General features: G+C 41.3%; 1 protein-coding gene and 1 long non-coding RNA gene across 4 annotated transcripts; one reads left to right on the top strand and one right to left on the bottom strand.

The window, feature by feature from the left end:
- Nucleotides 1-3,881: 3,881 nt before the first annotated feature.
- LOC135935601 (modifier of mdg4-like) lies at nucleotides 3,882-19,389 on the top strand. 3 transcript variants are annotated; one of them, XM_065478064.1, is made up of 9 exons: nucleotides 3,882-4,128; nucleotides 5,684-5,905; nucleotides 5,964-6,053; nucleotides 11,050-11,452; nucleotides 12,403-12,507; nucleotides 13,367-13,627; nucleotides 14,104-14,225; nucleotides 14,283-14,514; nucleotides 15,338-19,389. In XM_065478064.1, exons 2-9 carry the CDS (start codon nucleotides 5,714-5,716, stop codon nucleotides 15,457-15,459), a joined length of 1,527 nt encoding a protein of 508 aa, XP_065334136.1. In that variant the 5' UTR covers nucleotides 3,882-4,128; nucleotides 5,684-5,713; the 3' UTR covers nucleotides 15,460-19,389. The 3 variants fall into 3 exon arrangements, with proteins under 3 accessions (XP_065334136.1, XP_065334137.1, XP_065334134.1); XM_065478065.1 differs by having other exon boundaries at nucleotides 3,883-4,128; nucleotides 5,668-5,905; nucleotides 14,286-14,514; XM_065478062.1 differs by having other exon boundaries at nucleotides 3,885-4,128; nucleotides 5,668-5,905.
- Nucleotides 6,485-9,866, bottom strand: LOC135935607 (uncharacterized). Its single transcript, XR_010574238.1, has 4 exons — nucleotides 8,312-9,866; nucleotides 8,021-8,171; nucleotides 7,835-7,952; nucleotides 6,485-7,769 (listed from the first exon to the last, which is right to left on the bottom strand). It is a non-coding gene; the product is annotated as an uncharacterized LOC135935607 (long non-coding RNA).
- Nucleotides 19,390-21,130: the final 1,741 nt, after the last annotated feature.

Raw genomic sequence — 21,130 nt, 5'->3', positions numbered from 1 at the left:
CGATGATTCACCTAATCTCGACTTCTAATCATCCGAATTTCAAAAACCGCATACCGTTGGACTCCTCTTGACGTCTCTAAGTGCACTAAAGGGGTACGAGACCCACCAACCCCTAACCCCTTTTTAACCCCCTCAATAACTTGAAATTTAGAATTTTTCGTTTGTTTCAACACCATAGCATGATATGTTAACGAGTGATTGTTTTCTTCAAATCCATTCAATTACTTAGTTCACTTCAAGACGGTCAAACGGAACTTAATTTTTTGTAGATAGGACCACCACAACCACAACCCGAGATTCGGGTGCACAAAGTTTTTTTTTATCGAGACAAGGGTGCAATAAAATGCTTGATGAGCTCCAAATCTCGAATTCTGCACTAAAAATCTCGTCGCAATTGTAAAATAAAATATAAAATCGAATTATACCCCTTTAGTGCACTTAGAGATGTCGATAGGAGTCTACGATATGTGGTTTTTGAAATTCGGATGATTAGAAGTCGAGATTTGGTCAACCATCGTTTTTAACCAACCTCGAAAAACAAGGGCTTTCGAAGTTTTCATTTTTTATTAAAAAAAATGAGGAAAAACGCCACTCTCAAATTTAACGTTTTTAACTTATTTTTGTTGTGTTCTACAAAATGGCTTCGAAAAAAATTAAAAAATTTCAATATATTTTATTCATTTTAAAATTTGAGTTTAAATTTCCAAAAATTAATTTTTGTGACCTTGACTATTGACCTACCACTTTGAGTTCAATGTAAAAGTTGTTTGCCTTGTTGAGACGAGTTTACGGGTTTTTTAATTTTTGTTCTAGGACTACCCTGAGCAAAGTTGCGAATTAATCAAAAATTCCCAGATTTTGACCTTTGAACGCCCGCAAAACCCGCAAAAATTGGAAAGTCGGGGTTTTCTCAACTGTTTTACGCGGGTTGCGGGTTTCAGGGTTGAACCCGCAAAACCCGCAGCAAACCCGCGGGTGCGGGTCCAGATTTTTGCAAATCCAATATGGCGGATTGCGGGTGCGGGTTGGCGTAGTGAGGTTTGGTGCGGGTTCAAATTTTGAAAAAAGATATGGGTGTGGTTTGGGTGCGGTACGAAATAAGCGGGTTCGGTGCGGGTTTGGGTTGAAAATTTGTACCCGCGCAAAGCAACAGGATATATTTATTTGGTTTTGGTTACCTTGAAATGATCTCACAGGAGTATCTGTTCTCATAGCCTTCATCTTTCTGCGCATAGGGTGGAATTTTTTCTCCATACAGCCTTTTCGTCAGCCTGCCAATTAAGAAAATATTAATCTAAATTTTTCCAACATGTATTAATGGTATATTAACCGTACGTAAATTAACATAATTTGTCTTTTGTTGTCATAGGTTTTGGCATTGGCAAAGTCTTACCACTGAAGGAAGTCTAAGGGAGAACCTGCACCAAGGAAGACCCATATTGGTTACTTCACTTGATGAACACTCATCATCTGGCCGTCGTCCTGTTTCATGCCTAGTGTTTATGTTATCAAAGAAGAAATACTGTGTAAGTGAGTGTTAATAAGTTGCGTTAAAATATTTGTTACATTTCTGTTTGCAAAGTTTTTTCTGACGTGGCCTTTTCAACAGTTTGCTCCCCTTGAACTTCATCTCCTCCAGCTTCATCATTGTCACTTTGGCGTCCAGCGAAAGTTAGTGACAACGTATGGTCTGCTCCATCAGCTCTATTCCTTGGATTTCTATAAGAAGAAGAACGTAAGGCAACGGTGATGAAGCTCAGTCCAGTTTGCATAATTCTATCATGAATAATTTACTAACACCCTATATACTTAATTAGCCAGCATTCAGGAAAAGTTAAGACTGATCGATAAGAATAACCAGCCCGTTGGCTCGCATTGTCAAGGCACTCTCAGGAGTGTCAAAGCAATGAGAGGTGTATTTGAGCAGTTTGGAGATCTAATACTGGCTACCCAATGTCAGAAATGGCAAAAAGTGGTTAGTTTAGTGACTCGAATTGCTCAAATTGCTCAACGGGCTGGGAGGCGACTCGCTACTTGCTGGTTTGCACCTTTCCAGCATGCGTGATTTGGCTTCACGGGACGAATGTCTAGCGTTTCAATGCAGTCCTCGGTGCGGAGGCAAGTGGCCCTTGAGTGGGCTGGGTCCCTGTGCGGCCTGGTGCGCCCATGTTATCCGTTCGCGGTGTTATTGGCACCCGGAGTTTCAGCATTCGTGCCAGTCGGCCGCCTTGAGTTCGGGCAGTCTCTACGGCGTGTGGCAACCCTATGGTTGGCGGCCATGTTGAGTTTTGGAAATCTCTTTGACATGTGGCAACCCTAGGAGGCGTGACAGACTTAAGTGTTAGGCGTCTGATGGGAGAGTGTCAACCCTAGAGGGGCAGCTGACTCCAGTTGGTGGTAGCTACGAGGATGCGGCCGCCCCACGCGGGCGCCTGACAAATCTTATTGGCGAACTCTGGGGATAAGGCAACCCTAGGGGGGCAGCTGACTCCAGTTGGGGTTAGCTACGATGATGCGGCCGCCCTGCTTGGGCGCCAGACAAAACTTATTGGTGAACTCTGGGGATATGGCAACCCTAGGGAGGTAGCTGACTCCAGTTGGGGGTAGCTACGAGGATGCGGCCGCCCTGCTCGGGCGCCTGACAAAACTTAATGGCTAACTCGGGGTAAACTCCATGGGGTGCGGCCGACTCAATTTTGGGGGTACCAACGCGGACGCGCTCCCGCGACGACGGCGTCATTTTCTACGACCCCGCGCTAATGCCCACGCGAATTTCGGCCCGATCGGCGCGGCCGTTCCCGAGCCAGCCCCGGGGGTGGAAATTTCGGGGCCCCGCCGCATCTTCCCGCGATTTCGAGCGCCCCACGGACGACGCCAAGCTCCCGCGACGACGGCGCCCGACTCCGCGACCCCCGCACCACAGCCCGCGAGAATTTCGGCCCGATCGGAGCGGCCGTTCCGAAGCCACCCCCGTGAGCGGTGACTTCGGGGCCCCGCCACGCTCCTTTCCCGCGCTCTGCGTCCTCGGTTCCCCGAGCTCGCCCGGCTCGCCTCGGCCACCTCCACCACCTTCGCGAATCACGCCACGATCCGACGACCCGCCCCGTGGGTGCCCCTCGTTCGCGGGGCTCCCTAGCGCCCCTCGGACGACACCGGGCTCCCGCGATGACGGCGCCTAACTGCACGACCCCCGCGCTACGGCCCACGCGAATTTCGGCCCGATCGGAGCGGCCGTTCCCGAGCCGACCCCGGGAGCGGCGACTTCAGGGCCCCGCTGCGCCCCTTTCCCGCGCTTGGCGACCCCGGGTCCCTATGCTCGTCCGGCTCGCCTCGGCCGCATCCACCACCCCCGCGAATTTCGCGCCGATCCGCTGACTTGCCCCGCGGGTAACCCTCGTTCGCGGGGCTCCCGGCCTCCCGGGCGCCCCACGGACTTTTGCGAGAGAAACGGACCACTGCGGAGGCCTTCGGAAAGGGCCCTGAAACTGCCCGCCGAATTTCGGCCCGATCGTTAGACGAAAGTTCGGTCGGGGGCGGTTTTCATCCCCTTCGAGGCGCGTTGCGCCCGCGCCCATATTCGCGAAAAAGCTCGCGGGGACCTCCCCGGCAATTCTGCGTCGTCGGTTCGACTTTGAATTTTTCGATTTCCTTGTTTCTTTAATATATAGTAAGATAAGAGAGATAAGAGAGAAAGAAAGAGAGATTTTTTTTAATATATAGTAAGAGAGAAGAGAGAGAGAGATTTTTTTCATATAGTGGAAGAGAGAGAGAGAGATGTATCACAAATCCAGTATAATATGTCTCGGCATAAATTTCTTTTTGGAGGGAGTGCAAGAGGGAGCTAGTGAGCACCGCTTGTGGGAGCCATCTGTGCGAGTAAGGCGGAGGCAAGGGTGGCGAACGACACCCCCGGCAGGTGGGGTTGGGCGCGTTGGTCGGAGCGCGTTTGCCTCGGCTCGCCGCTCGCCCCGCGGCAACAGCGACTGCGAGTGGCGGAGCAGAGGTCAGCGCGCGCCGCAGTAAAAGTGATATTATGACTGAAGGAGGCCAAAAAGAATCGAGTACTTCTCCACGGGGGTGGCACAAACAAAGCAGGCAGGCGGTGTCGCGTAGCCAGCGGTCCGCCAGGTGAGCCCCGCGGGGGCCCCGCACGTGGGCCACCGCCGCCTCCGGATCTCCCCCGACGCGAACGAGGCGGTGCCGCCGGCGCCACCGAGCCGATTAGCTGGCGCCGCGCGTCGGAAATCCAGCCTGCGTCTACCCCTCCGTCGCGGAGCCATTTTGGCGTCGCAGGTGCTCGAGCCGTGGGCCGCGCCGGCCCCGACCGCGGCGGCCCCGACTATCGATTCGCTTTTCAGGCCGCCGACAAAGGGTGAACGGCAGGGCACAATTATTTCGTTTCTTTATCTGCCCCTTCAACCGCCCGGGGGTGCGGGCGGGCGGCAGGGTGCTTTCTCTCTCTCGCTCGCGCTGTCGTTGCAATCGATTAAAAATTCATAAACTATTTTTGGATGTTTCGCGAGGCTCATCCGCCCGCCGAGGCCTAATTAATCGCCCCGTTTGTTCCATTCGGGCCTAATTTCCAGCCGTCTGTCATGTTATTGCGCAATTATTTCGGCGTGGGAGAGCAGAGCACGCACCAAAGTGACCAGAGAAGCGCTTCTAATTTGCGAGGGCGGTGCGTTTTACTATACATTTTAGGTCCAAATTAAATTTAATCGTTCAAAATAGTTTGCTGTCATGTAAAAATATGTCAGTCATAAAATTTTTAAAAATAAAAATTGTTTCGCCTTTTCTGACTAACTTATCGGACTATATATGAGCTTGGGATTTTTGGATTTTTTTAATGTGCTTAAAACTCGTCCCATGACATGACATGTGAAAATTTCAGTCTCGACCTCCACGAACTATAGCTATAAAGTGTTTAGGAGGTGCTGGAGCCTACTCTCCACCCACAAATCGCTATATTAAACCCCTTAGAAAATGTATTAAACATATTTAACGCTGGAGATTTTTATTAACATTGTTTTACTGTTTTCCTTCCAAAAATAAAATATTGGGTGGAAATTTAGATTCAGTTTTAGATGAATTTTTGAGCCCGAAGGAAGCATACTTAAAAGGTGTAAATTTTCCTATTAAAATTGCAGCGAGGTGTTTGAAAGTTTTGGCGTTTTTTCAGTCGAGACGGTGTTTTGCAATTCTGATGGTTATTACAACCAGAGTTTTAGAGTCAACAAGATTTCCAAATCACGGAAAAGTCGAAAAATTCGTGTTTTTTTAGTTTTGAAGCTGTAATTCTTTAATACTGTAGATGAACGCTACTTTGAAATTTCCCCGCAAGTTAGCACATGACATGGAACAAAATTTTAATTAAAAAAAAATAACAGTGATGACGTTGACCTTGACCTAGTACATCAAAATTAGCGTTAGTTTGATCGGACTCGGCAAGAGGAATTCAAAGCACTCCTTTTTTTCAAAATTGCATGATGGGAGGTGTCAAAGTTTTCCAAATAAACCTGTAAAAGTGAAATCCAAAAAGCAAACCTTATTTTTTGAAAATGTACATATTGCGTGTATGCTGGGTCTGCGGGAATATTATAATGTCAAATAGAAAAGTGTGCGCCGCGTGACCGTGAAATCGATATGGTGTTGCTGTGCGTTTTTCAGGGCGAAATCTTTTTAGAAAGTGAGAGGGTGCGCGCGCGGGAAAAAGATGGGCTCGGCCGGCGAGAAGCAGTACTACCTCAAGTGGAACAATTTCTCGGACAACATCGTCACGTCGCTGGACAGCCTGCGCGGCGACGAGGACTTCGTGGACGTCACCATCGCATGCGAAGGCCACAGCCTCAAAGCGCACAAGGTCGTCCTGTCCGCGTGCAGCCAGTACATTAAGAAACTGCTCAAAGTTGGTTTGCGCCTTTTTCAATTTTAAATGGTGCTCATACTTGATGACGCTTTTTAAGGAAAATCCTTGCGCTCATCCCATCATCATTTTGAAGGACGTTGCGCTGGCCGAGTTGACCGCCCTAGTTTCGTTTATGTACAACGGACAAGTAAGTGCAAATTTTCTTTATTTATAAATAATTATTTGTAATAATTCATAAGAAATTGTGAGGGCAGATTAAAATCGAAAAAAGTAGAAAATTTAATATTTTTAGGGAGCAAGTAGCAGGGTTGCAATTGCTTACCACCCGGTTTTTTCACCACTGGTTTTTAACGGTTTTTACCACTCAATTTGACCAATTTCTTGCACAAGAAATGATTCATTCCATATTTTTCCCCTGGGAAAACCTAAAATTTGCGGTTGGAGTGGTCAAAATTTCCTCTACTTGTGCAAGTTTTTTATTTTAAATTTATTTATTTATATATTTTGTTTTATTTGACTTTCAGTATGGTATAATGCCTTCAAGTGATGATCTTCTCACAACATATTCCATCTGATTGCAAATCACAGTAAAAAAAGAAATATAAAAGAAAAATTAACATCCCCAGTGGCCATTCCACGTGGACTCCACGGGGATCCTACGTGGATGATCCACGGATCCCACGTGGAAACCACGTGGATGATCCACGTGGATTCCCCGTAGAAATTGTCCGCCCGAAATACGTGGTATCCACGTGGATGATCTATGAAGATTCCACGGGGATAGTCTATGAAGATTCCACGGGGATGATCTATGGAGATTCCCCGTGGAACGGCTACGTGGAATCGCTGGGGATTTTTCGTGGATATTGTTTCATTTTTCTGGGTAATAATATCGCAAATAAAATTCATTTATTTATTTTAAATTTATTCATTTATTTATTATTATACAATTTTGATTACAAAAAGATGACACAATACATGTACAGTAACAATAGATCAATACAGAGAATTTTTATCAATTTACAGTAGTGTCAATAAAGTTATGAGAAACAAGACAATTAATTAAGAAAGCTTAAAAATTGTAACATTCACAAGCTTCGAAAACCCCTTAGTGTAATAATGCTCTCAAAAAATGGTGCCAGCTGTTTCTTTTAATTGAGAAAATAAGACTGAGAAAATAAAGACACACGATCTTACCGCTCTGCATTCAAAACCCTTTAATTGATTTGATTTGATGTACTAAAAGCAAAAGTCAGTCTAGCAAATCACCTTCGAAACGTCAGATTTGATAAAAATATTATTTCCATGTTTCTACGGAGATTGGCTGAACTGATTTAGGTTCTCAGAATCAAAATAAATTATTTAAAACCCATAAAATAGCATGATTAAATCCTTGACTTAAGTCAATGGGAATTTAAATTGGAAGTATATACGGCTACGCCGACTTCGAACACTGAAGGCTTACACAAATGGCAAATTTAAATCCTATAATGACTATCAAAAATATTTAATTTAAAATTTCCAGCTGCCTAAACGTTTCTGGCAAAGAAAATTCAATGAATGAATGTCAGCTTAAACATAAATTTATTGCACACATACCTGTATTCACTAAAATAATGTTTGGAATTTAATTTAATTTTAATATCAACATTACAGTGAACACAGGTATGTGTATGCAATAGCTATCAGCCTTAAAATGAATTCTCTATACATAAAATATAACAATTTAGCTAAAAAATAGCCTCACTTAAAAACAAAATTACACATGAACCACTCAATCTTCGTCAAAGTTGTGGTCCAGCAATCAGAAGTCCTGTCACATAATTATGTAAGCTATTCGTCTTTGAGCTCCGAAGTCGCGTCGATTCCATCCGAGTCATAAATAGCACCAGCAGATTTAAGACTGAAAAATAAATTAAAATTGTTAGTATTCATGTTCATTATTGCGCAAAAAATTTAACTGATTACCTGGAAAATGCAGCATAAGTTCAGTGCAGGCTGGAATCCATCGTGCTGGAAGCTTTTCCCATCCATGACCGTGTCTTGACATCGTCGGCCTGATCTGCCGCAGCCAGAGTATACAAGCCTACAGACACAGACATAGAGAGGATGATTGTAAATATATGTAAAATGATAATTTTGGTGTCGGTGTACCTGTTAGCTTGTATTGATCTTGCACTTCAGCTGCAAACCAGACATCCTTTCAATAATTACATTACATAGTGTGTGGGGATCGCAAAGTTTCAGGACACAGCTTGCTCGAGTTGCATTGTTGTCACACAAAAAGTCAGCCTCTGGCACAGGTCTGCAAAAAACACGGCCAGATAATTAATTACAACGGAACAAATTGGCTTAAAACCAACTGAATTAACTATATTTATGTAGTTGAACTTTAAAACAGCGGCGAGAACATGACGTAACAAATAAATAATTCCAAGTCCTTACCTTTGATTTGCGGCATCTTTGCTGGGAGGGTTGAACAGGACAGGATTCGGATTTCACTGCAATCACCGACTTAAGAACATTGCTGGTCGACTTAGTGGCGAAATTGTGGCCGAAAACTGACATTAATTACGCGGCGGCGTCGTCCAACGGCTTTTTCGTTGCGCTCGGCTCGCGCGTCCGCGCGCTCGCGGTCGTCTGTCAACAAACAGCAACAGGCAAGCGGCAGCGCTCATTGGCTTGCTGCGGCCAGTAAGAGTGCGCGCGCTTTTCAAAAGTTTGAAACACGGCTGCGGCTATTCTGGCGAGGTGGCGAGTGTAGATTTCAGAATATATTTGGAAATATTGAGTTTTCTGAGCTAGCAATTAACTTTGATGATGGTTTATTAAATAATACTAACAATTTAACGTACCTATAGGAAATACCAACGAACCAAAAATGTTTTAAGTGTCCGGGGATTCATCCACGAAAACTCCACGGACACTTAACCAATTTCCAAAATTTAGAAATTTAAACAAGAATGACATGACCAATGAATTTAAAAAAGCGAAAAGGGGCAGCTCATGAACTGAACAATTTGCTTCAAATACATGCTATTTTTCATTTTTGCGTTAAGAGAGTTCCGTGGATCATTCGCGGATCATCCACGGAGCATCCACGGAGACCTTTCCACGAAGTGAAATTACACAAAATTTTAAAGAAAAATCAAATAAAATAGTTTTGGAGAGGCACTTAATTCATTTACCGATTATTATTCAGACACATATATTGATTATAAACACATGCTTTTGGGAAATTGGGGATCATCCACGTGAGTTCCACGGAGCATCCACGAAGACTTTTCCACGGAGTAAAATTTTAAAAAATAATAAAAAATTAAATAAACTAGCTTTGGAGGAGCACTTAATTCATTTACCGATAATTTTTAGACACAAAAAGTGAATTAAAAACACGATTTAGGGAAATTGGGGATCATCCACGTGAGTTCCACGGAGCATCCACGAAAAATTTTCCACGATGGGGAATTTTACAAAATTTAAAAAAATCAACTAAACTAGTTTTGGATGAGCACTTAAAATTCATTTACTGATAATTTAGACACAAAAGAGTAATGAAAAACATGACTGGTGAAATTGGGGATCATCTACGTAAGTTCCACGGAGCATCCACGGAGTTCCGTGGATCGTCCGCGGAACATCCACGGAGCATCCACGGAGACCCTTCCACGAAGTAAAATTTACAAAAAAATTAAGAAAAAATTAAATGAAATAGCTTTAGAGGAGCACTTAATTCATTTACCGATAATTTAGGCACAAAAAGAGCTTCAAAAACTCAATTTGGGAAATTGGGGATCATCCACGTGAGTTCCACGGACGTTAATTTTGCCCTAAAAACCCAAAAATTCAAACTAAATCTGCTCAAAAATGGTCAAATATCGAAAGGGAAAGTATTTCCAAACGAGTGCACTAGAAAAAATGGCAAAATAGGTTCGTGGAATTCATCCACGTAAAATCCACGGACGAGGTTTCGTGGTGGCAACGTGGATGGCCACTGGGGATATATATAACAATATTACAAGTTTTTGACATAGGAGAAGTACTCTCATTTGCTGCCTGGATTTCTCTAATAATTTATCTCCGGCAATTTTACAAGTAGAGGTCATGAGCTAATAATTAGAAAATAATTGAAAACCGAGTTGTAAACATTGATTTATTTTTATTTTATCTTTATTTATATTATAGCGAGTCACTATTTAATTGGAAAGCTTTTTGCAGACACCTATAAACATAACACGAAATTATTATTATTAATATTTATTCTCACACTTAGTCATAATACATTAATGCTATCACAAGTCAAATACAATACATAATGAAACAACAAAAATTCCAATAAACATTACTTTCGCTTGTAAAAGAAACTGCCTGCAAGAAACTGGTTAGAATTGAAAAAAATGAACGATTTTTACCAATGCAAATAGGGGGTGGAAGTTTTGGCACCCTTAAACTAATTTGGCTTCCTAGGGTAGGCTGAGACTATAGTCTAGTGGTATTTAAATGTGGTTTTTGAAAATCTGACAATTAGAAGTCGAGATTGAAGCGAGTAAACATTTTTTAAAAATCCAAAAAAGCAATAATTAAGCATAAATTAGAGGATTTTTAGCCTAATTTTTGTGTGCTCTACAAGATGAAAATATCCTAATTACAAAAATTTCACCAATTTCAGTTGTAAAGTTTGAGTTACATTTTGAAAATTCTATATTAGTGACCTTGACCTTTGACTTACCACTTTGAGGGCACCATGAAAGTTGTTTCACTCGATGAGAAGGGCTCAACGAGGTCAGCCTTTTTGCTCTACCACTTATTGTTAGTTGAACCGATTTCGAGAAAACTCAAAATCCAAAGACCTGCAAAGCCCTCCAATGTGAGAAACTCAGGGTTTGCGGTCAGTAAAAAATTAATCATAATCCTCAGACCTCTGCCAGAACTATAAACCTTTTCTGGACAGCCTATTTTTTATTTTGATAAAAAATCAAGAAAAAACATTTAGATGATCGTCATAATATTTTTAAATTGATTTTCCAGACGGACACAAAAGTCCATTTACACTGAATATTTAATTTATATTTTTATAAATTGATTATAAATTTTATTTTAGTCGATAGATAATAATTATATTAATCGAAAATTAAAAATTGTGTCTTAAAATTTTTTCAAAAGAATATTTCGCTCTGATCAAGATTATAGTATCAGAAGATCAGATTCCTCAGCTAATCAAAACAGCCGAGATGCTGGAAATCCGCGGCCTGACCGAGATCACGAGGGAAGCAAAGCGAGCCGAGGAGATGAAAAGCGAGCCCAAGGACGAAGCGCACCCGCCTGCCGCCAAGAGGCCGTGCCCTGGCGACCAACTGCAAGTGCCGCCGGTGCCCAGCACGCAGTGGATGGGCAAGAGACCCACCAGAGAGATGCTGGCAGAGTCTGACGAGGAGGAGGACGACGACGACGACAACGACTTTGGCGACGACGACAGCGGACGAGACTACGAGGCGCAGACCCGGGAAATGCAGGTGGCCAGCGTCCTCGAGACCCTCAACAATCAGCACCGAATGCAGCAGCAACTTATGCAGCACGAGCAAAGGAGTGAGTTGATTTGTGCTTTTTTGCTCCTCTATAATTAAAACAAAATTAAATCACAAAAGTGAAACACGTCACTGTCAAAACGTATTACTTAATTCAGTTTGTTTAACTAATTTTATATATGTTAGTGTACAAATTTTTTTGATAAAAATGATGGAAGAGAAAAATTCCTAAACTTTTAGGTGTGACTTTTCAGAAGATTTTTGAAAATTCTGTTTTAACTATCTAAATGATTTTATAAATTGTTTTGACTGCCATAACATGAATGCATTGACTTAACTGTGAGAATAAACAACAGTAAATAAATAAATAAAAACGACGTAAAAGCTAAAAATATCCCAGGTTGCGCCGTTTAGAGCAAATCGGCTCCAAAGTTTGCATTCCAATCAAGTCGCGAGCATAAATTGTAAAACCACGATTAAGGAAGTTTCCTAAAAATTCGCATATCTTTGTATAGATCGCAACGAGAAGGGATCGAAATCAAGCGATAACATCAAATTCTTTTGAGAAAATTTGGTAAAATCTGAAATTGAACTGATTGTTGGTCCTGATTTTATTATTGCTCATTGTAGAGATATACTATTTCTAAATTTCACAAACAATAAATTCAACTAGCCAACTTGAGCAATGCAAAATACTCTTTGGTGTTGGCCTGTAAAGTTTTACTTACATTGAAAATTATGTTGCAGTTTTAATTTTATTTAAAATCGAACTAGAAAAAGGATTTCTCCAAAAATTTGAAATAATTTCATAAAGTTTTTGAGCACATTATTTTTGTTTGTGCCACTCGCCTTAAACCTCCCCAGTTATTTGGCACGAAAACAACATTTGAATTCAAAAAGTAGTCGGAGATATTATAGAATGTTCAGCAGTTGAAAACCAAAAAATCCAACTCGGAATAATCGCCTGAGCTCAAGCCATGAATAATTCACGACGGAATTTTTTTTCCGCAGAGGCAGCTGAATTCAACGGGCCGAACACGGACGAGGGAGGGGGTGGAGGTCAGCCGGGTCGGGTGATGGCACTGCCAAGCAGCTCGCACCGACCTGTCGATATAGGTGAGTTGGGCAAAACCGATTAGGCAGACAAAACTATCAAATAAATAAGTCTCGCATCGCGCGGCATTAAAATCGGCGCGCACTTCGCGCCGGGTGCACGGGCAAAGCGAGAGGGGTGGTGGAACATTATATGTAAAGCAGGCAACTGGCGCGACCTTGACGAGCAGCCGATTGCCTAACTTTGCTCACGGAGTGGAGACTCTTGGCATCGCTCGAGCTATTGTCAATTAAATTTTTACGCAAAAATCTATCTGTGTTCAAAGACATGAAAGAACAAAATATCGCGACGATTTAAAAAATGTATTTTCAGACTTGGGGGATGGGGGAATGCCATGACCAAAAGGGGTGAGCACCCCAACAACTATTCAGCTCTCCAGAGAAAGCCAAGTCGAACGGTGTGCAGTTTTTGCATTTCTGACGCTTAAAACCAGAGATTTGGCGATCACAACATTTGCCGAAATAAGACAATTTTACGTTTTTCGAAATTTAAAATTAAATTTCTCGAAAACAAAGCCGAACACCACTTTGAAATTTTTACACAAGTTCGCAGTACCCTGAGACCAATTTTTGGGGAATTTTCAAAATTTTATCACAATTTTTTAAAATTTCAAAAAACACTCGGAAATGTTTGAAAATTAGGCTTGGTGACCTTTAATCTTGACCGATAACCTCAAATTTGGTTTTCATTTGACCGGGCTTGACGAGAGAAGTTCAACTCACACCTTAAATTCTCTAAATGAGTTACTGCACTCTCAAAATTAAACTAAAATATCCCGCAAACCCCCCAGGAATGAAAATTTTGACTCGTGTCTGAGTTTGAATCATCGCAGGGATTTTAGAATTAAATAAAATGTTGCAGCGACACGGGTGAGTCAAATGGAAGACGCGATGATGCCGGGCGACGTGCTGGTGATTGGCGAGACGCACATAACACCGGCACGCTGCGTGCCCCCGCGCCCTCCGAAGACGGTGCCCCCGATGAGCACTGCGATGGAACTGAAGGCAGCCGAGGAACAACAGCAACGCCTCTCCATGGAAATGAGTCTGCGACTTCAGGTGCAGAGGAAACTCGAGGCTGAACGGCTCAGAGCCATGGAGAGGCTCCGCCACGCTGAAGCAGGTCACTTCAAAAATTAAGCTTAATTGTTATATAATCATTCACAAACTTAAAATATAAATTTTATGTTTAATTTTCCTTTCGTAATACTGCGGATGCGCAAGAATAACCGATTTTTGCTAAAATTATAAAAAAATGTTTGGCATTTTTGTTTCTTAGCTCAAAAAATCTGTTAAAAAATTGGTTTCTGCCTAACGATAAAATTTTTATTAATTTTGCCACTGCCATCAATGAAATAGCAGTTTGTTTATTTTCCACTAAATAATAAATAAGTTATCAAGTCATCATTTGGAAAAAGTGCGTGAAAATCATTAATTTAACATTTTTAGTGTGATTATATTTAAGCTACAATAAACAGTCTTGCAAAGCTATACAAATTTTAATACAAAACTTTCTTCAAAATAGGTTTAGTATTTTTGTTTTAAATTTAAAAATCTTAACTCCAATACTAAATATATATGAATTTAATTTGTATGCAGGACTGATGAATGCCGGCCCAATGGATTGCTCAAATTATCCTGGAATTACGAATGGCGGTCAGGAAATAAACGGCCACCATCACCACCACCCGCGAGAAGGACTGAACCACCACCAGCCGCCGGTGAGTCGTACCCTATTTTATTTTTTGCCGGCGATTCGAGCGGAGGTTAATCGACAGCAGCCGGTGGTGGCGGCGCCCCCTCCTCCGCAGATGGCGGCCTCGGCCCTGAGCTTGCCGCTGTCTCCGGACTTGCAACTGAAGATGCTCATGTGTAGGGACTTCAAGAAGTACACCAACATGCTATTGGTCGCAGTTTTCGGCCGCGAAGTGCTCGCCACGCACTGCCTCAACGGCAGCAAAGGCAGTGCCAAGCCCAGGCTGGATACTGACAAAGTCACAAGAGTGATAGGTATAATATTTCTATTTTAAGTTTAATCATTTTTAGTGGTTGAAATATTAAAATACAAGAATGAATTATCATTATTTGCGGATTTTACGGGACATTTTGGGGCCGACTTTTGAGAATAACTCATTTCGAGTTGGTGCAATTTAAAATTTTAAGATTTGAACTCCTATTGTAAAGCTCGATCAAATGGAACCAATGAGGACAAGGTCAAAGGTCTCCAAAGATCATTTTCGAACATTAGACCGGGTGTTTTTTGGGATTTTTACCAATACCATACTTTAAAAGCCCCTAAAAAAATAGTCTCAGGGTACGTGTGAACTTGTTTAAGATTTCAAGGTGGTGTTCGGCTACTTCGGCTTCATTTTCAAGAACTTCGATTTTCAAATTTTTGCAAATGTTGTGAGCGCCAAATCTGGGGTTCTATAATCGTCAGAATTGCAAAGCACACCGTTTGACTTGGATTAACTTCCCCTACTGAGCTGAATAAACTTTGGGGTGCTAACCCGCTCACCCCCAACCCTTATTCATCCACCGAGTCGAAAAGTGAATACTTTAAACCGTCACGATTTTTTGTTCTTTTAAATCTGGAATTTGGAAATTTGACACTTGAATGGCAATAATCTAAAACATTTTTTCTTATTGTTTATGAACTACGTCAGGATATCTTGCCGCCACCACAACCGTCCTGCGACCCTTGATTTCGCTCCTATGATACTTTTCATAAAATCAATTATTGCTGGAAAATACGAGTCAATTTTCAAATGAGCTTTTCCTGGAAAATGGGTAGGAGGATTTTTTTTATTTACTAGGAATAATAATTTTGCAGCCACTGTGATGGAGAAGTTTGACGTTCCTGCCAGCACGGTCCGCGAGGCGATCCGAGTCAAGCTCAACAACGAGGACAAACTGAAGAAGCGCTCGAAACGCACGGCCAACTCGCTGATGTAGCTGTGGGCGGCGCGAGGCGCGCAGAAACGAAAACGTCCTGCCATTTATTGAAAACGGAAAACAGTCAGCAAACGTATACTCTCCTTCTTCTTCTCTGCACACGCACTCTCTTCTCTATCTCTTCTCTGTCTCTCGTTCACTTCTCTGTACGACGAAACGCTAACATTTCGGGAACGTTCTCTTCTCTCAAGAGAAAGATAGATTTTTATCCCCCACGTCCAAATGTTTGGTGTTAATGATACAAATTACTAGAAATTGCGTGCTGCATGGGCAACCTGAATTGCCCATTTTGAAATTACTGCAAACGGCGCCGGATTTCGGTCCGGCGCGGCGTGAGCAATTAAGTATCTGTTGTTGCTTCTTAGCGAGATGTGTAGCAACAAAACATTTTTGGCGTCCTAGACTCGATGAAAAACGAACCGTAAATACCTCATAAAGTGTAGCGAGATACGTGGCTTTTTTGTAAAACGACGTGTACGTGAAACAACACAAAATTTTACTCGACACGAAAGTAACCACACACACCTCTCTATACCACAAACAAACGGAGCAAGAAAAACAAAAACCACATAGCACTCTCTCCCACTCACTCTGACGAGATATTTCATGTTTTATATAGCGTTTATCAATTTCGAAAAAAAATACCTACAATTATTAGCCATTATATACTCTCGAAACACGCGCATGCAAAAATTTATCTCCAAGAAAGAAAGAAAGTTCAACTCTCTTTATCCTTATACTGTATACAATGTATAACAATGAAACTCAGGGTTATTGAAGTTAATACAACATCCCCTGCGATGTAAAACACGGTACAAAAACCAGCAACACACATCTCATTGATCATTTCTCGCTGATTAAAAGACGACTGGCATCAACCCCCTGATTTTGTTCCCACAATTTGAAACGAGACTTCCTAACATTTTTGTTCAAACACTGAATATTCGCGCCAGCGTGTGTTTAACTATAGCGATGACGACTGTACCCCTCTAGACTTAAGTGGCAAGTTCGACATTTTCACCGAAAGCCCTTTAGTGTCCAAGGTTGCCAGAGGGTAGCGCCAATGCGTATTTTCGAATATAATTCCATTGTAGACTTTCTTCAAACGATTCCCAAAGGTTTTGTAAGGTTCGCCAGCCAAATCACTCGGCCAACAGACGTAACGGGACGAAAGTCAAAAAACCATTATTTTCGCGGGATTTTGGTCTAAAACCTGAAAACCAATCAGAAAAGGAAGCTGTTCTCTCTGATTGACCAGTTCGAGACAGCAGCGCCACCGCGACAGCCAACGGTAGCTGCTGGCTGACCTGCCTTGAAGCTTGGCTCGCTCTGATTGGTCGCCAGGTTTCTCGAGGCACTTTTTGACAGGTTCCAACCAAAAACCGCAAAATAAATGTTTGGCAATTTGACCTGATTCAACCCTTAGGATTCGATTGTATAAAATTCCAGTGCACCTTTCTCAAATATAAAGTATACAGTGGCGCCACCTGTTGGCTTCCTCGAACACTGAAGGGCTTACGCAAAATTGCGAACGAATTTAATTTTGTATCTCCCATATACATGTGCAGATGTAACTGAATAATATTCCAACGACCCCTCAGATCGCACCCTAAGGATTAAAAATCGATAAAATGCGCAGAATGAATTTCTACTCCAGCAGGGATACTACTATTTTTAAAGCAGATATAGTCTTAGGCAGTCTTCCCATAGAGGCAACCCCCGAGCGATGATCTGTGTACCTGCTCTTTTTTTACAGTGTCCCATCCGCGGTTGGGCCGGCTCGAACTTTGCCGGGGGGCCGCATTCGTTCGCCCCCCCTCAAACCCGAGGGAGCAAATAACACATTCTATTTTTTAATTCAGAAAGTTTGGGCCGAGCCCAACGAAAACTCAGCAAACCGACCTAGAAACAAGTGCTGCGCCGCGCACTCTCCTCGCGACTCGATTCCTATCTTAGCAGAGAGCTTTTTCAATGACGAAAAGGGTTGCTGGGGTGCGCTCGGCCGGCCCAATAATATGCGAATATGTGGATATGTATTTTTATCAAGGCAAGCTCAGTCTCTTTCTATATTTTTACGAAATGCAACTCGCCGCGTGTTTGACGACACGCATTCTCACCCACAGACAGCAACAGCAGTACAAACGAACACACATTTCATGGAGAATTTCTCACCTTACATTTCTTGTATTGTTATAAATTATACACACACTCACTAATTATGCCCGAAACACCTCCAAACCACGGACTGTGTGTTACTGAACTTAAGCAGGGTTCTGGCTTGGATGAAAATGTTGGATTGGAAATTTTAATTGTTTCAATTGAGAGGAAGCGCTTTTACAAAATCCGAGACTTGGATTTTCTCGCCATAAAGTCAGTTTTGGACCCGTAAATTTCCGATTAAGTTAAAAGGGATTTAAAATTCAATTTTAATAATTTATGGAGCAATTTTAACTCTAGGAACAGTTATTTAACCAACAATTCACATTTTTAATTATTGAAATCAAAATTTCAAAATCTGTTTCAAGTTTAAATATCAGCTACCATCTTCAGAGCTTACAAAAATAAAAAAATCCAAATTGGTCCAGGAATTTCACAATCCTTTCATCTGAGAGAAACACTCATTTTTAAAAATTTTGACCGCCTTTTCGAGAAATAAAAAAATTTGGGATTCCCTGCGCTAGGGCCCTGTCCAAATTTTGAGTTGGCAAGCGATGCATATTGTATTACGAGTTAATTATAACGAGATTATTGTATATTAATTGTGAAACAGGAAGAGCCTATATACATAAGTGTATACCAGAGTCAAAAGTACTAGATGCTCGATGTTTCGTGTCAAAAATGAATTTCACATTCACACACAACATTTACTGTAAAACTGTATGAAATAATGTTCTTTGAAGACAAACAGGACCTCATTGCAGATTTTTTTGAACAAGGCACACCGAAATAGTAGACTATCCTCCTCCGGTAGAGTACAAAGCGCGATATTCTTTTTCCTAACTCTCACAGGTACAAAACTATCAAAACAAACGAAGCAATAGACACATACACATAATAATAATGCACTCTTTATCTGTCACTCGATTTTTGCATCTTTTGCGTATTGTTAGTGATGGAATGCCACCGTCTTCTATTGCCAATTATTTATGTATTCAATTGTCCTAATACATATTTCGGATATTTTAAAGTGGAATGATACTGGGCAACAATTGAAAATTATTTAAATTGTTGGATGCCATAAACAATTGATCGATAAACAATTTGTTCAACACTTTGCAATAATAAAAAAGGACCTCCCTACAGTAAAAATTTAAATTTTGCCAATTTTCTCCAAAATTTACAGTGCTCGAACATATTTTCTTGGCATATTCCGATTCCTCTCGTCGAGATCTGTCCAACGGTGTATGCCACTTATTGGGGAAACTCTTGGTTTTGAAATTAAATCGGATTTCAAGTAAGGAGACATTACCATTTGAAAAGCATTCCAGCCAATTTTCTCAAAAAATTACAGCGCTCCTTAGGTCAATTTAGGCTTTAACTGAATCCTAAGGGGCGAGGTTATGCATTGGCAACAAGCATTTTCCAGGCTTTTGCAGTATCATTCCTCTAAGAGATGACCACAAAATATTTTTAACATTTTTCCCGCGAATTTTAATCTAATTGTAAGCAAACCCAATAATAATTTTATAAATCTATTTTAAGCGTAATTTGAAATCCAACATGTGATTTTCAATTGTTTCTGCAAAACCAGATAATGGATTTAACTTGAAAATTACAGTGAAAAATTTTAAAATTTACCGTTTTAAGTGGCAAAGAAACAAGTGTTCAAAAATAGAATTAACTTTTAACGGTAACAAATTGCTAAATTGATGCCGATTATTCTCCCAAAGATCAGTTGTATTCGCAGAAATAACATTCATGTTGAGATTTTTTTTTTTTTAAATCAATCGTTTATTTTTGCGCATCCCTTAAAATTAATGCAGAAATATAAGTTGTACTAATGAAAATTATGTTTTGTATTAATAACTAGTTCAATCATGGGAAAATATTCTCATTCCGTCTAAAGATGGTGGCTTCTTACTTAACATTCAACGCAAAAGTCATGTTGAATTAATTATTTGCAAAAGTTGCGCCAATATTTTAGAGGGTTGAATAATATCAGCTGAGAAAAGTGTCATGTAGCAAAGAGATTTCGCAATTTAGATCTCACTCATCTGATTTATGCGTTCCATTTTTTGATTAGCTTCAGCTGTGATTAGTGTGGCGTGCGCAAACAAAGCGAATTTCGGCCCTCGAGATCGGCGGGTCGGCCCTTGCCAGGTTTGGTCAAAGCGGGGCCTTAACTTTTCGTATTCCAAAATGAACCTGGCCCGGGCCGATCTACGACACGGGCCGTTCGGCGCGCGGAGAGAATTTTCGGTCAGCGCACGCCATTGCAACTCGAAATTTTTGAGCAAATTCGAAACGCGTGCGTGAGGAAACAAAATAAAAACACGGTGATGGATTCTCTCCATGTGGGAGGGATATCGGTTGAAAAAAATGTGATTGGAATTGGAAATGAATTGTGATTGACGAAAAGTGATTTTAAGGATATTCGGATTGATTGCTGGTTTCAATCGATTGATTTGTAATTTGCTCTCGTCTTTTTCCGCTGTAGTAGGCTTAAGGTTGCGCTGCATGAAACTAAACAAAAGAGACAAACAACGCCTGCAACTTTCACACACTTTAAAAGTTGTTACGAATTTGTATCACCTAAAACCTAATGCATTTGAATATAAATATATCGGAACAAATTGTTGGCAAAGTTGTTAAATGTTAAAAAGAAAATGGTGCTAATCGCGGCAGTTTACGCACTTTCCGGTGCAACAATGCATGGAATTAAAAAAAAAAATTAAAAAAACCTCCACCTTGCATTTTTTGTTTGCTCTATAGACACAGAATAACGAAAACGAATGATCTCTCCTCGCAGAACTGTATACATTTTAAGCTGTGGCAGCGCCTTTTCCCAGTATCTCGCATTGGCAACCAGCGCCCAATGCGCCCATTCCCTGGCAAATCCATTCCCAGCATATGCGCCAATAGGGATTTTACAGGAGAAACAAAAAACTGTGCTGTTCACACACTGGCTGTCTAGATGGCGTAAATTGTCATATTATTGAAAGAAAACACCGAAATGAACATTTTGACGTACATACTTTTATTTTGATTTTATTACGTTGGCGCTTAACTACTCGCTCCCAAAGTTCAAGAATATGGGGTCAATAGGTTTCCACTTCATGTCAAACGCACATAATGGCAATAAAATTTAGTTTTTAATAACCAAAACAGTTCTGGAAGACTCACACTTTTCGACAAACTCACACTTCTCGGTAGGATAGTACTCTAAGATTTGTATTCTTCGCATCAGACCGAGAAGTCTAAAATGAACGGAAAAGCGTGAGTCGACTCTAATAATTTTAGTAGGTACAGAGAAATCGCCACAGTTAACCTAAAACCCCTATCCCTTGATATTAAATAAAAATATTTTATTGCCGTTGTGCTAAAAAATTATATGAATAAATAGTTTTGCCTATTTTTCCATCGCCGAAACATCTCAAATTAGTTCTACCAAAAAGGATTACGAAAACTGCACACCGTGCGACTTGTCTCAACCTCCCTTAGATAGCCGATC

The sequence above is a fragment of the Cloeon dipterum genome, chromosome 2, assembly GCF_949628265.1.
Source record: "Cloeon dipterum chromosome 2, ieCloDipt1.1, whole genome shotgun sequence".
In the NCBI taxonomy this organism is placed as follows: domain Eukaryota; kingdom Metazoa; phylum Arthropoda; class Insecta; order Ephemeroptera; family Baetidae; genus Cloeon; species Cloeon dipterum.
Note: the sequence above shows the minus strand (reverse complement) of the source record. Positions and strands in the feature narration are given on the sequence as shown.